The following is a 19,517-nucleotide window of genomic DNA, read 5'->3' as shown; positions in this document are numbered from 1 at the left end:
AAAATGTTTCTGGCTTTCCCCTCCTGTATTAGGCTTTAGTCCAGTGTGAATTCTCTCATGTGAAATGACATTGCATTCGTGATTAAACCTTATCTGACATTCAGAACACACATAAGGCTTTTTTCTCCCGTGTGAGTTCGCTCATGACAAGTGAGAAGTATTTTGTAATCAAAACTTTGCTTGCATTTCGAGCACTCATAAGGTATTTCCCCAGAGTGGGATCTCTCATGAAGCATAACACTGTCTTTCAGATACAAGCTTTTATGGCATAAGGATTTTCTCCAGTGTGGAGTTTCTCATGGTGAGAAAGTGTTTTTCTCTGCAGCTTTTCTGGAATTCAGAGCACTCATAAGGATTTTCATCAGTATGGAGTCGTTTAGTGAGGCTGTGCCAATTAAATAGGAATTTCTGGCATTCACAGTGTTGGTAATGTTTTTTCCCTGTGTGCGTCTGCTCATGTAGAGTGGGATTGCGTTTAAAATTGATGCTTTTCTGGCATACGGAGCACTGAATTATTTTTTATGGTGAGTTTTCTTATGGTGCTTGAAACCATCTCTACCTCTGAATCTTTTCTGACATTTAGAACACTGATAATGTTTTTCTCCAGTGTGGATTCTCACATGTTCAGTGAGATGAGATTTTTGGCTGAAACATTTTTGGCATTCGGAGCACTGATAAGGTTTTTCCCCAGTGTGGATTCTCACATGTTCAGTGAGACTAGATTTTTGGCGGAAATATATTTGGCATTTGGAGCACTGATAAGGCTTTTCCCCAGTGTGGATTCTCACATGGTCATTGAGATTACATTTTTGGCTAAAACATTTTTGGCATTCGGAGCACTGATAAGGTTTTTCCCCAGTGTGGAATCTCACATGTGCAGTTAGAAGTGATTTAAGTGTGAAATCTTTTTGGCATTCAGAGCACTGATAAGGTTTTTCCCCAGTGTGGGTTCTTATATGCTGAGTGAGATGGCTTTTTACACTGAAACATATCTGGCATTCGGAGCACTGATATGGTTTTTCTCCAGTGTGGGTTCTTATATGCTTAGTGAGATGGCTTTTAATACTGAAACATATCTGGCATTCAGAGCACTGATAAGGTTTTTCCCCAGTGTGGGTTCTTGTATGTTCAGTGAGTCTGTTTTTGAAACTGAAACATTTTTGGCATTCAGAGCACTGATATGGTTTCTCTCCAGTGTGAGTTCTTATATGCCGAGTGAGACAGCCTTTATCACTGTAACATTTGTGGCATTCCGAGCACTGATAAGGTTTTTCCCCAGTGTGGGTTATTATATGCTGAGTGAGACTGCTTTTCTTTTTGAAATATCTCTGACATTCAGAGCATGGATAAGGTTTTTCCCCAGTGTGGGTTCTTGTATGCAGAGTGAGACAGCCTTTTTGACTGAAACATTTGTGGCATTCAGTGCACTGATAACGGTTTTCCCCGGTGTGGATTCTTATGTGCCGTGCGAGACTACCTTTTATACTGAAACATTTCTGGCATTCAGAGCACTGATAAGGTTTTTCCCCAGTGTGGAATCTCACATGTGCAGTCAGAAGTGATTTAAGTTTGAAATGTTTTGGGCATTCAGAGCACTGATAAGGGTTTTCCCCAGTGTGGATTCTTGTATGTTCAGTGAGTCTGCTTTTGCAACTGAAACATTTCTGGCATTCAGAGCACTGATATGGTTTCTCTCCAGTGTGGGTTCTTATATGCAGAGTGAGACTGTTTTTGTCAATGAAACATTTCTGGCATTCTGTGCACTGATGAGGCTTTTCCCCAGTGTGGGTTCTTGTATGCCGAGTCAGAGTGCTTTGATCACTGAAACATTTCTGGCATTCAGAGCACTGATAACGTTTTTCCTTAGCCTTAGAGTGGTATCTTGTATGCTGAGTGAGACTGCTTTTGTCTTTGAAACATTTCTGGCATTCCAGGCACTGATACGGTTTGTCCACAGAGTGGGTTATTGCATGTCGAGATAGACTCTGTTTGTTACAAAACCTTTTCTGGCATTCAGAGCACTGATAACGTTTTTCCTTAGCCTTAGAGTGGTATCTTGTATGCTGAGTGAGACTGCTTTTGTCTTTGAAACATTTCTGGCATTCAGAGCACTGATAAGGGTTTTCCTCAGTGTGGATTCTTATATGCTGAGTGAGATTGCTTTTGTCTTTGAAACATTTCTGGCATTCCAGGCACTGATACGGTTTGTCCACAGAGTGGGTTATTGCATGTCGAGATAGACTCTGTTTGTTACAAAACCTTTTCTGGCATTCAGAGCACTGATAAGGGTTTTCCCCAGAGTGGATTCTCATATGTTCAGTTAAATAAGATTTTCGGTTGAAACTTTTTGGGCATTCAGCGCACTGGTAAGGTTTTTCCACAGAGTGGGTTAATGCATGTCGATATAGACTCGGTTTGATACTAAACCTTTTCTGACATTCAGAGCACTGAAAAGGTTTTTCCCCAGTGTGGATTCTCATATGCTCAGTGAGATAAGACTTACGCCTGAAACTTTTGTGGCATACTTTGCACGGAGAGTGGTTTCCCCCTGTGTGCATTCTGTCGAATTCTGTGAGATAAGATTTATGGCTGTATCTTTTTGGGCACAGGTAACTTTTTTCCCCAACTTCGGGCTAGTTAGATAATGTTCAGCACTTATCTCTAAAAATTGTGTGTAATCTTCTCAACACTTGAATTGAGCAAACTATTTCTGGAAGCAGCCCTGTAATACCTGTTGAAGTTTTTCTAGCAGATAATAGTCTTTAGGTAATAGCCTCTCCGGCAGCAACTTAATTTGTGACTGAAGTTTTTCTCAAATTTATTTGTATAGGTTCTTAGCAATGCAGCAATACGGTGTTAGTCTGATATTTAATGATTAAATTGATAAGTTCCTTTTTGCACTGACGTAATGGCAGTAACTGAGGGAGTTAGAACGTGCACAGTACTATTGTGGATCATTAGTCGTTGAACATCAGTTCCTTCTACCCTTTCTATGTTTGGTGTAAGGTTAAGGTTTGTAGTTCTGAAGATGAGGATTTATTTACATTAGCTATAGCGCAATGGTGATCCTTTAATCCATTTTTATATTTAACAGTTTTACATATCACTCCTGCACAACAGATAATGTTGAGGCGATTTACATAGAATTACAGAACAGTACACAATAAAAAAGAAACAATCTGAGATGGCCATTAACACAATAAAGTGGTGCATTTTTAAGGTCTTCGCAAGAGTGAGCAGAGTGGGTCGAGGTGTTATATCCCGAAGCAGATAGTCTCAAACTTGTGTAACTGGTTAAAAACGGTTGTTGAACAAAGGTGATTTTCTAATCTTTTGGTTGTTAACGTGTCAGCTTCGGAGCCTTCTTTCAGCGTCTTTTCTTTGATGGTATCCAGATGAAACCTTTAGTTGTAACTTTCTTTTATGCAGTGTGTGCTTCCTCTCTGGAATTACATGATGCTTTAGATGAACGTTATTCTGTCATGCTGAGGCAATTTGTCTTTCTGATAATATTTCAGATGAGGATGCTGAAGTGGTCTTTCTACATTATTTCTGATGCTGTGTGCACAGATATGGCTTTGCTCTGGGTTAATGAAATGCAAAATTAGAGACTTCACTTACAGGTGTAGTACTTTCCTCGCCACACTTAGATTTTTGGAAATTGTTTAAACGTAGAATGCTGGATGTCCTTCAGTTTTTCAAAATAAACCTTCTTTTGGCACTGACATTCAGTTGCTTAGTGCTAAATCTTGCTTTCTTCGTCCGTATTTCAATCACCTATAGTATTAAAATTAAATAGTTAATACATGTACATTTCCAAAAATATAATTTACAAGCCAAATCAATGCAGAATTTTGAAAGTGTTGAGCTGTTCTTCAGACAGAGCAGAGTGTAGAATGGTAGCCCGAGAGTACTTGGATGTAGGAGTGAGGATTTGTAGAATTTTCAGCATTTTATTAAGCTCACAAAGGATACATGTACCCTAAGGAGTTGCAACATAGAATCCCAAAGGCAGATATTAAAGTCATATGGACTGGCAGCAAACAGATATTAAAAAAATATATGCTATTAATTAATTTAGGCGTTTTCCCCTGCCCTGAGTTACCACCTACTTGTATCTGGTTTCCTGACTTTTGAGCTCTGGCCTCTGCCGCACGCAAATCTATTGTGTGCTGCGAGGACTATGCCTAGACCTATCCCTCAACTATGGTCCAGAGTGTGAATCAAGGGCAATGAAATTAAGGCGTACTTTCATGTGTTCATTTTATTCCACCTGATTATCAGTTGGGTGCAGAAAACCAGGACACAATCTTTTTCCAGACAGAAAAATTAGACTCAAAAGACGCATAAGACTCTGGGTGCAGCAGAAGCAGCCAAGACTTATGCTGTTTTTTTAACTAACTGGGGAAAACACACAATTCTTTCCTCTGTTGGTGTTCACAGTTGTTGTCAGCCTGTGATTCGGCGTTGAGTGCAGAGCATATCGATTAGAGCCAAGGGGCCGAGCTGAGGAGGAGTTGACGAGCAAGCAGAGCGGAGCCTGGGACGACTGCCAGGGTTTGTTTTGTGACCGGTTCCCGCTTCACCCGCGTCCTGTTATACGGGCGCTTTAAGTTCTACGGATCTGCTGTGGGGGCAGGAACGGCCGCTGCCAGCACCGCGGTGCTAAGGCGCTGCTGGTGCTACTCGTGCGGCGGCTGCTGCAGGGCACCCAGGCGCACAGAGGAGCCTTGGCATGCCGCCTGATTTTTGTCAAAAATGTGTTTATTAATAATTTTTTTCCACAGTCCACAGGCAAAAATGACTTCCTCACTTGGTCCCACGCATGGATCAGAAAGCCTCAACAGGTGGACAAAGTGCATTGATCAATATAAACCAGCTCCTCCTCTTATTAGATAAACCAAATGAAAGATACAGCTTCTAAGTGCCCCGGAGCTGAGAGAGAGAGATAAAAAAGAAAAAAAGAAGATCATGCAACTTTGCTAAGCCAGCAGATAGGTCTAAAGAAAACTCAACGGCCTTCTGTAACGGTAATTTCTCCAGGTTGCTCCACCGAGGTGTTGTATGCGGAATAGCCAAAAAGCGTGGACAAACTCATCCTAACATGGGATAAGTAATTATGAATCTAACAAGGAACAAAGAAAAAAACACACAACAAACCCCACCCGACGTGGCGGCGTGTTCATACTAACGAGAGGTTGGTCGACACTGGAATTGTGATCAAAACTGGAAGAGATGGCGGGCTCTGATGGTGGAGGGACACACCGCTGACAGACGGCCCCGGGAGAGGAAGGAGACAAGGGGACCCATTTAAATTAGAAATTCTTATAATTATCCCTGAAAATATCAGCCATACGTTCTAGGCTGAGCAGTCTCCAAAGACGAGAGTGCCATAGGGAAATAGTTGGAGCCTCCCTTCTCTTCCAGGAGGCTGCCAGGGTGACCTTAGCTGCCCCACACGCACCAATCTTAAAGTATGGGACTCAATTTCGGGCAACAACAGGTGGACTTCTTTTCCATCCCCAATCACTCCAATCCATTTCAACCCCCGGCCCAACATGAGGGCCCTTTGATGCCGGGAGAAGGGGAGGCGGCTTAGCTCTAATACATTTGTTACACAATTTTGATCCCCTTACTTTTGATCAATGTCAAAGAGTCTTTGAATTGAAGAACACGGAAAGATATCAGTATATCCAATTAATGCACTGGGCCCTCACACCTCAGATATGGAAGGCTGCTCTTCGACCTCTCACAAAATTTGAGGGCTTTCTCACCAAGACTGCTAACATGAAAGGGGTGATCTCATTTATCTATAGCTTCCTCCTTAAAACAGTGCTTTGCACACGCCCCCGGTATATGTCTATGTGGAAAGACTTAATTCACCGTCCTATTTCCGATGAGGAATGGACGCATCTATGTTCCGACATCGCACGCTTCAATCATTCCTCAGAACTCAGGGAACTGCCGCCTGATTTTACGTATACACCAAGCATTGAGCAGAGCAGAGCTGAGCAGAGGAGTGGAGGGAAGTGCCTACATCTGCCGTCTGTAGTGGGACTGGCTCTGGATTCCGCTCTTGCTCCTGAACGATTGCCAGCATTCTCCCTTGTACTCTTGACGGCGATGAATAGCAACGAAAAAGCAATGAACAGTGAGTGGTGAGTGATAAGTGGCAAGTGGTTAAGGTTAAGTAGTTAAGGTTGATCGGTCCGTAGGTCGCTGAGCCATTGGGGTCTGTAATAAGTCTGTAATACAAAATCTGAGAAATTACACAAAGGGGAAAGTGACAACAGACTTTGACCCTGTTAAAGCACCCCTCGACCCCTGAATTACTATGCATGCCTAGACTACAGCCCTACCCGGAGCCCGGCAATTAATCAATTGAATAATTAATTAGTTAATTAACTAAGTAACCAGCAGCACCGGCGGATTCTGTACTGAGGTGTGCTTTGGGGATGTTTTCCCTTGGAGGTGTTTGGAGGTGTTTTTGTCCAATCAAAGCACTGTTTGGTCTTGTCACTGGCCCGTTTGAGTCTCTGAAAGAAGCAAGACTTCTTCACCTTAGAGGGCGTATTATGAGGTCAGGAAAGGAGCGGCCACCTTTCCCTCCTATCAAAAGGAAAAGAAAAATACAACAAATACTAATATTAGATACGTTTAAAATAAAATAGCAGGTGACATATAGTCCTTTAAATCATCTAAGGTCCATACATTTGGGAAACTGGGAAAGTCGCCGTCAAAGTTTGATTTTATGAAAGATCCAACATTGATAACTAACCAATGTGATCTTCAAACTCCAATTAAACCACTGAGTAGAACAAATATTATATCCCCTAAGCAAGGAGTAAGTGAACCAGGCCACCCTGAGTCTGAAGCTGAAGTCGAACGAATGTCAAATTCAACTAAGGACCAAGTCAACCATTGGGGTCAAATAACGGACCTAGAGATGTCAACTATTCCACTTATTGTTCGTTCACAACAAGAGGACGCAAAATGCACAAATCTAACAATGTGAGATACTCAGCAATTACTACCAACTAGGCAGCCAATGCCAATAAAGTGCAAGTAAAAATCAGAAAAGCTAACGGTATAGGGGAACCATCTCATTTGGGCCAAATAAATCAACCAGAGCAAGAAGCTCCAAATGAACTAAATGGTGGGGTGAAAATCATAAGGGAAGCCAATACCCCACTGAAATCGGATCTTACTCTGCCTAAAATAAATTCAGTTAAAAAACAGGAGCAGCCGAAATTTAATCAAAATAACGGATCTCAAATTAATAAGGACGAATACAACAGCAACCCAGAAACTCTGCAGCGTTGGAGTACTCCGTATCAAAAAGACATTTTGAATAGTAGTCCACAATTCATTAATTCTTGTGACGAGAGACATGATTTTGTAGGACCACAAAAAGAGGAGTATAAGGACCTATCATTCATAAATGGGCAACACCATAGCCCAGGTACTCAGGTACCAGGAAGTGGGAATGCTGGAGCAATTTGGGATTTATTCTTCAAAACCTCGCAATTAACTCTGGAAGCTTTAACATATAAGTCCAACAAAAAGGAGGGCCAAATAGATCTCTTGAGCGCTATGGCATCCTCTGTTACCGGAATTGAGCAGAAGATAACAACACAAAATAATCTAATAGTAAGGGCACAATCTCAGCCAATATCTACGTTTGCAGAGTGTAGTTGTGCCCCACTAATTAACAAACTGGCTACCATTCTGGATATTTTATAAACAATAATTGACGATGTAAAAGGGAATTTTCCTTATGTGGGAATTCAACCCATCAAGACCGACTGCCCCTCTAAAGATACAATAAAATGTAAAGACAATACTGTTGTTGTTAAAGATAAAATAGATGATAAAACAAAAGATCAAGAAGTGATAAATCTATGCTCGACACAATCAACAATGACAGACGCAGCTCCGGAAGTTTAACTATCAAAAAGTCAGAGGAAAAAACAATGGAAAGCAAGAAATAAAGCTTCTAAAAGTGTAAAAAATACAAATGCATCAGATATAGTGAGATTGAACACTGGAAACAACCATGACCAAATATCATATTGTGAAGGTGAGGGTAAAGAAATGTCTCCAACAAAACCCTTTACCCTCTATTTCGGAACATGCAGTTATGAAAAATAAATGCCTAAACAAGCAAGCGGATAGTATTAAATATGATAGAGTATGGGAAAATTCAGTCCTTAGAAATGCTGCAAGTGGAGGAATGTAATAAGCAGGTGGAGAATAAGCCATCACAATTGGAAACAAATAGAGCAAAGAGTGAGAGTATCGGAGGGGATGAAACGAATAGAGATTTGTTAAAAACCTGGAAGGATATTAAATTACCACAAGATCTGGGAACCGAAACGAAGCAGTTACATAAACATCGACAATCATGGTCTCAAACTGTTAATAATCATAATGGAAGGTTAATTGAGCATGCTCAAGGTGAAAAAAACCTGCAACAAATTAAATTAAACAACCCAGATTAAAAAGGAGTGGTGCAGGTAATTTCTACGCCGGAATATAAATCTAGGGGTAATAATGATATCATGACTCGTGGGAACATATTAAAATTGTGTAATGCAGTACCCTCATTAAAGAAAATTAAATGTACCGACATAGAATCAATTGAATTCCACACATCAAGAATAATAATCGCAAATCAACATTAGTAATTTGGACATCTTCTACTGCCGCCAGCCTTATTATGCAAGAACATAATCTCTTTCAGGACTGGGGAATAAAAATAGACTCCCCTGCAACCTTCCTATCCTAGCCCTTTGGTTTCAACACAATTACAAAATCATAACCAAAGAGAACCGATAATAATAAGAAATACTCAATATTAAAAAACCCACAGGTATGACCAACGGGCATCTTTTAAAATTATTAGAGGTAAAAAAAGTAGACCTATTATTTGACACTGTCAAATTAGGTTGGCTAACAGCAGCCCTCCATAATGTCAGGCAGGACTGACATCTACAATCTGAAGTTTTTTTAAGGGGGCCAACAATTATGAATAAAAGGGTCAGATTATGTTCGTGGAATATAAATGGGGTTCAAGCAAAGATTCAGAATAACCAACTCGCTACATTGTGCTGTTTTCAAATCATTTGTTTACAAGAGACTTGGGCTTTAGTTCTTTTTAGATTGGAAGGGTATAGGGTTATTACTCATTAGCTAAGAGAACAAGTAACTATGGCAGACCTTGTAGGGGTTTGGCTATTTTTATATCAACTGAGCTAAAAATGGAAAGTGAAATGGACGTCCCAAGTCAAAAGGATTATCTAATTGTCAAAATAGGATACAAGGAACAAAATATAATTACATCTCTTGTAGTAATCAACGTATATAATTACGAAGAACAATGGCGACCAATTTGATAATTATGATATTGCAGCAACTGGACAATGACACCCAACCCAATAAACATAGATAATAAAATCTTCGCCAAATCTCCCTGATCAATCTGGCTTCATACCTGGCAGGGCAACCTCACATAATCTTCGGACCATTTTCTCTGTACGGCATCAAATTAACCCTAACTTGCCACCCGTGGCCACACTGCTCCACGCCACCAAGGCATTCGATATGTTGGAGTGGCCGTTCCTGTTCAGCATTCTACCGCGTATGGGTTTCAGCGCTCACTTTCTGCGTAATATCAAACTCCTTTACACCAGTTCCTCCACACGTCTCTGCATTAATGGTCAGGTATCCGACCCGATCAACATTGCCCGTGGCACTCGCCTGGGGTGTACGTTATCGCCCATGTTTTTTGCCATCGCCATGGAGCCCCTGGCTGCCAGGCTACGGCAGCACCATACACACAGGGGCATTGGTTTCTCTTCCCGCTCTCTCCTGGTCTCAATGTATGCGGATGACACCCTATATATCTGCCACCCCCAGGAAAACCTTAGCCCCCTGGTTCGGGAAATCATACTTTTTGGCGGGCTTTCGGGCATCCAGATGAACTAGAGTAAGTCGGTCCTATTTTCCCTGACTGATGCTACTGTCCCCTTCACACCGGACTTTCCATTTGTGTGGGCATCTGGCCCCACACGCTATTTGGACATCTGGTTAAGTACAGATTTGGATGAATTGTGGAGGTCAAACTTAGGGCGGGCTGTCGATTGGCTTGAATCCAGAATCCCTTCATGGAGCCAACTGCCGCTATCCTTGGCTGGCTGTATCGCCATACCAAAAATGGTGGTCCTGCCTAAATTCCTCTATCTCTTCTTGAACATACCTATCCCCCTCACCTCTCATTTCTTTCACAAACTTCGCTCTCTAGTCATTTGGGCAGGTGAACAACCCAGAGTGGCCTACGATATCCTCACCCTCCCTATGTCTGCCGGTGGGATGGGTGAGCCTGACTTTCGGATCACCCAGATTTCCCTTCACTCCAGTCTTCCAGCATGTCCCGACACGCGGTGCGTTTGGGCCTGAGAACTCCAGAGTCTCCGGGGTTGCAGGACACGCTACTATTTTATCAGTTACGTGCCACTAGCCAGAAACTGCACTCCACATTGCCTCAGCCCCAGCCCACTCTCCCGGCTCTGGAATTCATTCATACTTCCACGTCGCCGCACAAGTTAGTCACCAAACTGTACGCTTTGTCCTTGGGGTCTGCCCCCCATCTCATCGGATCGCGCAGACTTTGGAATTGACATTTCGGAGGCCGACTGGTTGTATTGCTGTAACCAAACCAAAAAGTTGTCCCCGAATTACCGGCTCCGCCTGATCCACTTCAAGTACTTGCACAGACTGTACCGCACCCCAGTGCTGCTCCACTGGTTCGAGCTCACCCCTGGCGATACTTGTATGCGTTGCGCTGCTCCCGCCGCAGACTTTGCCCAGCTTGGCTCTGCCCCAAGGTCTCTGAGTTCTGGCAGGCAGTGTGCTCCACCGTCTCTGACATCACCGGTACTGCAGTGCGCCCAGACCCTCCGCTGTGCCTTCTTGGCTTTGTTAAGTTTTGCCCTGATGCTTCCCGCCGCCTGATTTCGATGCGTTTGGTACTCGCCAGACGTAGGATGGCCATGTGTAGGGGTCGGCGGCCTGCTCCTAGAGTCGAGAGTTGGTTCGAGGATGTCTCTCGATGCCAGACTCCTCTCTGAGTTTTGCTATTTAATGCCAGCCAGGTCCCGCCCTGTCGACATTTGGGCCCCCCGGTCGTCTATCTCCTTTCCCGCTCCCACCCCAGCGGCGCTATCTCTCCTGCTCTCGCCGCCGGCCCTGGGTCCGTGGCGGCCGCCGGTGTTGGTTAGTGAATGCTCCCACCTCCCCTACTTCCCATCAGCACCCCTGCTGCTTTAGACTTTCATCTGTCATTGTGCTTTAATGCGTGCTTCCCCTTGGGAGGCTGTAGCCCTGGACTGTGGTTCTGTGACTTTAACATTCCTGGTTTTACTGAATTGCTGTAAACATAACCCAATTGCAACTCAATGTCTGTATTGTAATTTATCTTGTTACCGCGCGCGGCGGTTCTGCACGGTGTATTGTGTCTGCCATGTTGATATTCCTTAATAAAGGTTTTTGAAAATAAAAATAAATAAAAAAATTTCACTTTTAAAAGACAAAGAACTGTTTATTACGAGATCCCACGCATGGATGTTGGTCCAGGAATATACAAGTCTTAAGGTCCAACCATATTTAGAAATACCATGGTCTCTACAAACCAAAAACACCTTTATGAAAGCACGATCCGGCAACTTACCTGGCTTAAAACATTTAGTGCACTGGTTGAGAACATCTAAGCCGACTATGTGCAGCCTATGCAACATATGGGACGAAAGTATTTTGCATTTTGTTGTATATGTGCAGTAATGACGGCGGAAAGAAAACGATATTTGAAAAACTGCTTCATTGGCAGAGTTGTTCGTACCTGCAGACATACCATGGTAGTTTTTTTTAGACCGTCGGGTATTAAACTGAACGCCAATTTTACTACATTTTTAATACTTGTTAAAAAGAAGTTGGATACTTGTGAGTTGCCGACAGGAAATCTGGAAGTCTAAGATAATTAAGGACAACATTTAGGACTATTTTTATGACATCACACATAAATTACAGAAATATTAATTGACACAATTGATATTAAGTCCTGGAAAGATGACGGTCTGATGTAATGTCTATAAATTGTGTTTATGTTATTTACGAAAACTAATTTGGATTTTTTGAAATTTTAAAATTGTTGGTCTGTATTTAAATTGGTGTGCTTCCTTTAAGAATGCAGTAATCGTAAGATTTTTGTTAATCATGCAAATAAAATTTACCTTACTCCCTCTGTTAGAAAATGCTTTCCTCTTCCCTACCCTGCTTCACCTATCTCCCCCCAACCAACCACATGCATATATCTACCACCTGCCTAAAAAAAAGTGGTAAATAAAAGCAGATAAACACTATGAAATAGTGAAAGGCATGTGGTTTGACAGGCAGAAGAATCTGTTCCTTGTGGCAACTGCCCAGTCCATGGCGTCAAACTTGTAACTGGACGTTACTGGGGTAAATCCACCACAAAGTAAAAAAAAACAATTACATGAGATTTTTCTGCCACTCCAGCACTGTGCAACTTTTAACAAGGGACTATGAGAGGTCTTGGACCGGTCCTGTGACCTGGAGGGTCACACCAATTGTGCCCTTATTTAAGTCAGAGGACTGTCATGGGTTTAACAGCTAGAGCGGTGGTGGCAATGCACCCTGTTGTAAGGATCAATAGCCTGATGTGATCTTTGCATAATGGTCAGCGGAGTGGCGTCCTACTGACACACCCATGTAATGCTCCATTTCTATACATGTGCCCAAACTTTGAGCTAACATCAAGTACGTGTTTAGGGCGTTGGTGTGCGTAGGATAAATGCAATGTGAGAGTGCTAGTCTAAGGGACACCCCCCACCTCCACCCCCAAGACTCTCCCAACAGTTCAGGGCAGAAAATAGTACCCTACGACAACGTGATTGTTGAGGCCCAGTTGGACGATTGTGTGCTGCCAACCCGCCCGTTCAAGGTTGCATTTGCCAAATTCCTAACAAAACAGGGTCTGAATCTACTGGCTTCCTGGAAAGCTTGAGTTGGGCTTTTAGTGGCTGAATTCCAGACTACTCTGTGTCAGAGGCCCATGAGGGACTACACTTACTCCAGTGTCGGACACCCTATCTGAGTTTACGCCTGTGGTCCACCCGGCCACAGTGTGGGCTCAATTGCTGACGGTCGGGCCTCCAGAGAAGCTGCACTTAACGACAGGCCTAGTGTGACTGCTACCTTGGGACTGCTGATCTTCAGGCAACTGCAAAGAAAAAACAGAGTGGGTGCCCTACTGAATGCAGCACTACCTCCAGGACAAAAGCACTCCACAAAAGCCTGCTGGTGGGTCACTGCTCTCTCGAGTGTTTGGGCATGCCATTCAAGTGCCGGGGAACAGGAAAGAGACCCAGACAAGACTGATTCATCCTGTGAAAGGGTAAGACGCTTAGAAAAGAGCATAAACGCATTGGGGTGACTGGAGTGACAGAACTGCACCTATACTATATACTCCTAAATGCCCCTAGAGGGAAGGTGGTATCAGAACCGGACGCACCTGTCTGCTGCACATGGTAGTCTGGCATGCCTGCACTATCTTTTCACCCAGACTGTCCATAAAGTTGATTATAGTGCCGCTACACACATACCACCATTCGCTGGTGGAGGTGCAACTCGATGGTCCGGTTGTGGACTTCATGCTACCCCCAAGGGTTGATCCATGATATTTATAAGACAAGACGTTGAAAGCTCGTATGAGAGATGGAGCAGACTTCTATTTTAAGGAGAACGGGCGGCCTGTTGAATCAGCTTGCGTGCTATAGGATGAATTCAAGGCAGTGATTCGAGGCCAGACACAAGCCTTGATTGGGGGAATGCTGAAGGAACGTAAATTGAAGTGCGAGGCTCAGAACAGGGAATATGCTTTCCTGGAGGCACGTCTGGCAAGTGGGGAATCAGTTTCTCTCCCATTACACCATCAACTGAAGCAGCACACATTAAGAGCAGTAATGGAAAATAGCATGCACTCATGCGCTGGCTACCCAGCATTGTCTCTATGATGTGGGTGATAAAGCCAATGAGTTGCTTACATGGTTAGAGAGACAAGACAAAGGACGGAACTTGATCCTTGAGGACACTGACAACAAGGGGACGGAAATACTGGGAGAGACTTCCTGAAAGACCTGACCCTGCCAATGCTAACAGAGGAGGTTTCAGACTGCCTGAAAATAAGGAGTCTCCCGGAGGACCAAAGAACGTCTGAAGTGGCGGTCATCCCAAAAATGGACGAACCAGCAACTGAGTGTGGGTCTTATAGACCTACCTCCCTGCCTAATTTTGAGACTAAGGTCCTTGCGTAGGCCCTGGCGATCTGCCTGCGGACAGTAATTTCAACAGTGGATCATCCTGATCAATCGGTCTTTATGCCACACCAGGGAAGGCGCTTAAATCTCCTGACACCTTAATGGAGTACCAAATGCAACGGGGAATTCCTTTGCGGAACCAGTGGTGCTGCTGTCAAGTTCTCGTATGTGGCCCCTCTAGCGTGCATGCGCGTCAATAACACAGTCTCCCGAGTCTTTGCCGTCCGACAGGGAGGTCCCTTATCGCCTATATTCTTTACACGTGCGTGGGTTCGCCAGGACCTCTCATATGGGGTACTCCAGTTGATCAGGAGTGGGGGGAGAGAATCTCCCTCTACACTGACGTTTTGCTACAGGACACGTAATCAGCCTTCTTGAGTGAACGAATCCTACACATTTTTCATATATTTTGAGATTATTCAGGATATAAGATTAATTGGATGAAGTACTTAATATTCCTGCTGGTGGCAGGGACCCTGCGGCTGCACTCTAGGTGCACAGTTCGGGTGGTACTACATGGCTTTAAATATTGGGCGTGTTTATTACAAGAGAGCCACAGGCAGGAACGTACTCCCGAAATTAGATCGGCTTCGCATGGATGCCCCACACTAGTGGGCACTCCCGCTCTCCTTACTGGGCCGGGTCGCCCTATTTTAAGTGATCACCCTCCAGGGCCTCTAGTACATCGTGCAAAAAACTTCCTTTAAGATCCCACCAGAGATTTTCTTTCAAAAGGTAGTCTGAGGACTTTGGCTGCTGTTGTGGGATGGTGGCACTTCACACTGAGTAAGCTGCAGAGGGGAGTTCATTAAGGTGGACTGGTGGTCCGGAGCATTCTCAAGTATTACTGGGACACGCAGCTGATGGCAGTCAACAACTGGGTAAGGATCCTGCTTACCGGGTAGATAGATTGGCCATGGGCAAGAGAGGTTACCCCACCCCGGTGCTCTATCGAAGAAAGCTTGAGTGCACCCTACCTACCCATACCCAAACATTGGTAAAGGTGTGGAAAGAGGCTACCAAGTGTTTAGGCTGAGAAGGTAAGCTGACTGAAATTACTCCACTGTATGAAGGTGATCTCTTAAGTGCAGTGGGAGGATTGCAGGGCTTCACAAAATGGGGATTGATTAGCTTAGAACGGCTGGGCGATGTGTGGAGGCGACAGGTGCTTGTGTCCTTCACGATCCTACAACAAAAGTATAAATTAGGTGACTAAAAACGGTTCTGACATTTGCAGGTGGATCACGCTCTGCATGGTCACATCCGGGAAGGGGGGCAGTTGCCTGAAGCATCCCCACTGGAGGACCAGCTGCTAACTAATCCCATGACTGAAAAAGCAATCTCAACCATCTATAGGAAGTTGATCTACAGTTCTCTGGATCCCTTGGGGATGCGGAGAGCTGTGTGGCAGAGGGATCTAGGCACACTTGGCGATGGCGATTGGGTTGAGGCCATTCAGGGTGCCAGGGAGGTGGCAATTAGAACTCGTTTTGGTCTAATTTAACTACAGATTCTACATAGGACCTACTACTCCAGAGCTTTGTTGCACCGAATAGGGTGGGCGGCCACCTCTCTGTGTAGGGGGAATGTGAGGGGGGGGGGGGGGCTTTTTTAATGTGGTGTGGAGCTGTCCGGTAATTCAATGCTACTGGGTAGAGATCATGAGAATAATGTCCCAGGTCATGGGACTAGTGATCCCCCATGGGGGTCAAATGGCACCTCCTGAATATTACAAGTAAAGTGACATGGCATAGTTTTAGCAGAATATGACTGGCCCTGGCTTCAGCGGTTGGCAAGCGTAATATTGCAGCGGATGGGGAGCCAGCTCTCCCCCCCCAGGCTGGAGGATTGGGAAGCATATCTCAATTGGTGTCAACGGGTGGACACAGGGTGTATCCCAGTAGGGGCTGCCCTTGTAAATGGCAAAAGATATGGGAGGGATGGTAGAGCTACCGGGCCATGTGACGCGCCATGAAGTAGTGAAAGTTAAATATGTACCATCTTTGCGATCTAGTTTTATGTAGTGGGATTTGGCCAGGGAGTATCAGGACAAGCCAAGCTATGTTACTCACTCCATATTTGCAGACTTTGCCTTTTTGGTCTTAGCACTCTCACTAATGTGCACCGCATTTTCGGTGTCAACACTATCGATTGAGCACTAGTTCAATAAAAAGAATTTTAAAAAGTACATGTGTCTTGGCAATATAAGCAGTGTGCAGGTCATTTATTCAATCGAGTCTGTTGATCTATTGTTGAGCTCTGAGTTTAAGCAGCCGTCATTTCAAAGCTGAGAATTATGTGACTGCTTGCCCTCGCTAACTTGAGAGTCAAGTACAAAAGCACAAGTTACTTACCTTCGGTAACGATATATCTGTAAGAAACAGTAGTTAGTGTTAGATTCCTTACCTTAGAATATCCCCAGGCGTCAGGCTGGATCCGGAAAGTTTTCGTCAGCAGTACCCCTGCGCGTCGCTTGGCATCGTCTGCGGCTCTGCATTCAGCGTTGGCATCGTGATCGCCGGGATGACGTTGGAGTACTTAGACGCTGCCCTCGCGCGCTGACGTCAGTTCTGCATATAGCTTTACGCGCCAGGGATGCAGAGCCACGATAGAAACCGACACTGGTGCCATAAAACTAGGGCCCTGAAAGGGATGTCCTTAACCCTAGATATTCGTTCGCAGAACGGGGAGGATGGGTGGGGCGGTAAGGAATCTAACACTAACTACTGTTTCTTACAGATATATCGTTACCAAAGGTAAGTAACTTGTGCATCTGAAAGAAACAGGTTAGTGTTAGATTCCTTACCTTAGAATAGATACCCCAGCAATACCAACCCCGGTGGTGGGTCTGCGAATCAATATCACACCAGAAAGTCCCGGAGAACAGAACGGCCGAAAAAACCATCTCTCCGGACTTGGCTGTCCAGGCAGTAGTGCTTAGCAATCTTGTACAGTGAGTACCAAGTAGCTGACTGACATGTCCTGTAAGGGTTTATTCCCTGACCAAGGCAGTAGTAGCTGCCGTGGCCCGAGTGGAATGGGCCCTCAGCCCAACAGGAGGCTCCTTTTTCGCCAAGGAGTAACAGACCTTGATGCACAACACGACTCACCCTGAGATGGTTCGCTTGTCCACCGCCCGTCCCTTCTTAGAGCCCACGTAACCAACAAAGAGCTGGTCGTCCACCCAGAACTGGCGTGTGCGTTCTAGAAAGAACGTGAGAGGACGTTTTGGGTACAGATGGTGGAGCCTCTCTTTCGAGGGATGCGGAGGCGGAAAGAAGGTGGGCAAGCTGATAGACTGCCCGATATGAAAGGTTGCAACCACCTTGGGCAGGAAAGAAGGACGAGTTCTCAAAACAACTTTGTCCGGATGGACAGAGAGGAAAGGAGGCTTAGAAGATAGAGCCTGGAGCTCACTCACTCTCCTGGCAGAGGTGATGGCAACCAGGAATGCAGTCTTAAGAGTCAGAATATGAAGAGAACAATTGTGAAGTGGCGCGAAAGGAGCACAGATCAAATAGGTTAGAACAAGGGTCAAGTCCCACTGAGGCATCACGAAAGGAACAGGAGGGAACATGTGAGTAATGCCTTTCAAGAACCTATTTACAACTGGGGACTTGAAAAGAGAAGGCTGATCAGGAAGCCTCAAGAAGGCTGAAAAGGCAGAGAGATAACCTTTGATAGTGCCCAGAGTAGAGCCCTGTTGGGCAAGAGAAAGAAGGAAGAGGAGAACCTATGAAAGGGGGCAGAAAGTAGATCCACAGCCTTTGCTGTGCACCAAGCCACAAAATTGTTCCACCTGCAGGCGTATACTGATTTTGTGGAGCGACGCCTGGCTGCCAGAATCACATTACAGACTTCAGGAATCAAGTCAAATGGCCTCAACTGTCGCCGCTCAATCTCCACGCATGTAGGTGGAGACTGGACAGGTACGGGTGGAGGGCAGTCCCCTGCTGCTGCGACAGAAGGTCCTCCTGAAGAGGCAGACGAATCGGGGGATCGACTGACGTGCTGAGTAGCTCGGGATACCAGTATCTTCGTGCCCAGTCCGGAGCCACAAGGATGTCTTGGGCTCGGTCTCGCCTGATCTTCAGCACTCTGGGCAGAAGTGGTATAGGCGGTAAGGCGTACAACAGACCGCAGCGCCACTCACGACGAAAAGCGTCTCCAAGCGAGTGCCGTCTTGGAAATTCCAAAACGCAGGACGGATGATATTGCACGTTCTCTTCGGTGGCGAATAGATCTAACCAAAGCTCTCCCCACTGCCGAAAGATACCTTGCGCCGAGTTCAGACGACATTCGGGATCCATCATGCACCGACGGCTGAGTTTGTCCGCCCTGGCGTTAAGGGAACCTGCCATGTGTTAAAGCACCAGGGTGATGCCCTAGCGTTCCAGCCATGTCCAGAGGCGCAGAGCCTCCTGACAAAGGGTCCACGACCCCACCCTGCCCTGTTAGTTGCAGTACCACATGGCGGTGGTGTTGTCCGTGAACACCTGCACTACACAACCCCGGACAGAGGAAAGGAATGCCTTCAGTGCAAGCCGTATCGCCCACTGCTCCAGAAGGTTGAATGAAGCCGGGACTCCGCCAGAGACCAGAGGCATCTGATCTCCTGTGGTACTGAAAATTCTGGACCCGTGTCATATACATCGTCGTATCACGACGATTTTGGTATCAGCAGACCGGTAATGGTTCGAATACTATGCACAAGCATTTCCGTCATGTTCGAGTGACGGAATCACCCTAAAATCGGATTTTTCGTCCGGAATCCTCGGGTTCCATTTTGTGACCGGCAGCCATTTTGTGGTTGCCCTCACATAAGGCAATGACTAAGGCCGAAACCAACCTGAAGGACACGTACACCTTTGCTGACTCCGCTGTGACCTGGGCAAGCTAACTCCACTGCCTGAAGCCAAACCTGTTCGGGCAGTTCCTTTCCCAGTGGCCGAGCGAGATCAGAATCAAGGCACAACATGTCATAAACCGATCACCGCACACAAGCCATGCCTAATCTCACACACACTTGTCCCTGTTTCTTCTTTATGACCTGTTTTACGAGGAGGAGGTGCCCGTTTTTATTAGGGGTCCGTCAATATCTAATGAAAGTTCTGGGCCTTGCCG

General features: G+C 45.1%; 1 protein-coding gene across 1 annotated transcript; it reads right to left on the bottom strand.

Annotated features, from left to right (window-relative positions):
• Positions 1-512: 512 nt before the first annotated feature.
• LOC147662905 (uncharacterized) lies at positions 513-2,558 on the bottom strand. Its single transcript, XM_086950798.1, has 3 exons — positions 1,879-2,558; positions 791-1,788; positions 513-706 (listed from the first exon to the last, which is right to left on the bottom strand). Exons 1-3 carry the CDS (start codon positions 2,556-2,558, stop codon positions 513-515), a joined length of 1,872 nt encoding a protein of 623 aa, XP_086806924.1.
• Positions 2,559-19,517: the final 16,959 nt, after the last annotated feature.

The sequence above is a fragment of the Lissotriton vulgaris genome, unplaced genomic scaffold (genome assembly GCF_964263255.1).
Source record: "Lissotriton vulgaris unplaced genomic scaffold, aLisVul1.2 SCAFFOLD_501, whole genome shotgun sequence".
NCBI classification, from domain to species: Eukaryota; Metazoa; Chordata; class Amphibia; order Caudata; family Salamandridae; genus Lissotriton; species Lissotriton vulgaris.
Note: the sequence above shows the minus strand (reverse complement) of the source record. Positions and strands in the feature narration are given on the sequence as shown.

Excerpts from the sequence above, each read along its gene's own strand:
- LOC147662905 (XM_086950798.1), bottom strand. The coding sequence starts at position 2,558 with ATGCACACAGGGGGAAACCACTCTCCGTGCAAAGTATGCCACAAAAGT. Across the intron at positions 1,789-1,878 it reads CTCACTCAGCATACAAGATA|CCACACTGGGGAAAAGCCTC; the intron begins CCACTCTAAGGC and ends GCATACAAGAAC. Across the intron at positions 707-790 it reads AAAATGTAATCTCAATGACC|ATGTGAGAATCCACACTGGG; the intron begins ATGTGAGAATCC and ends GTCTCACTGAAC.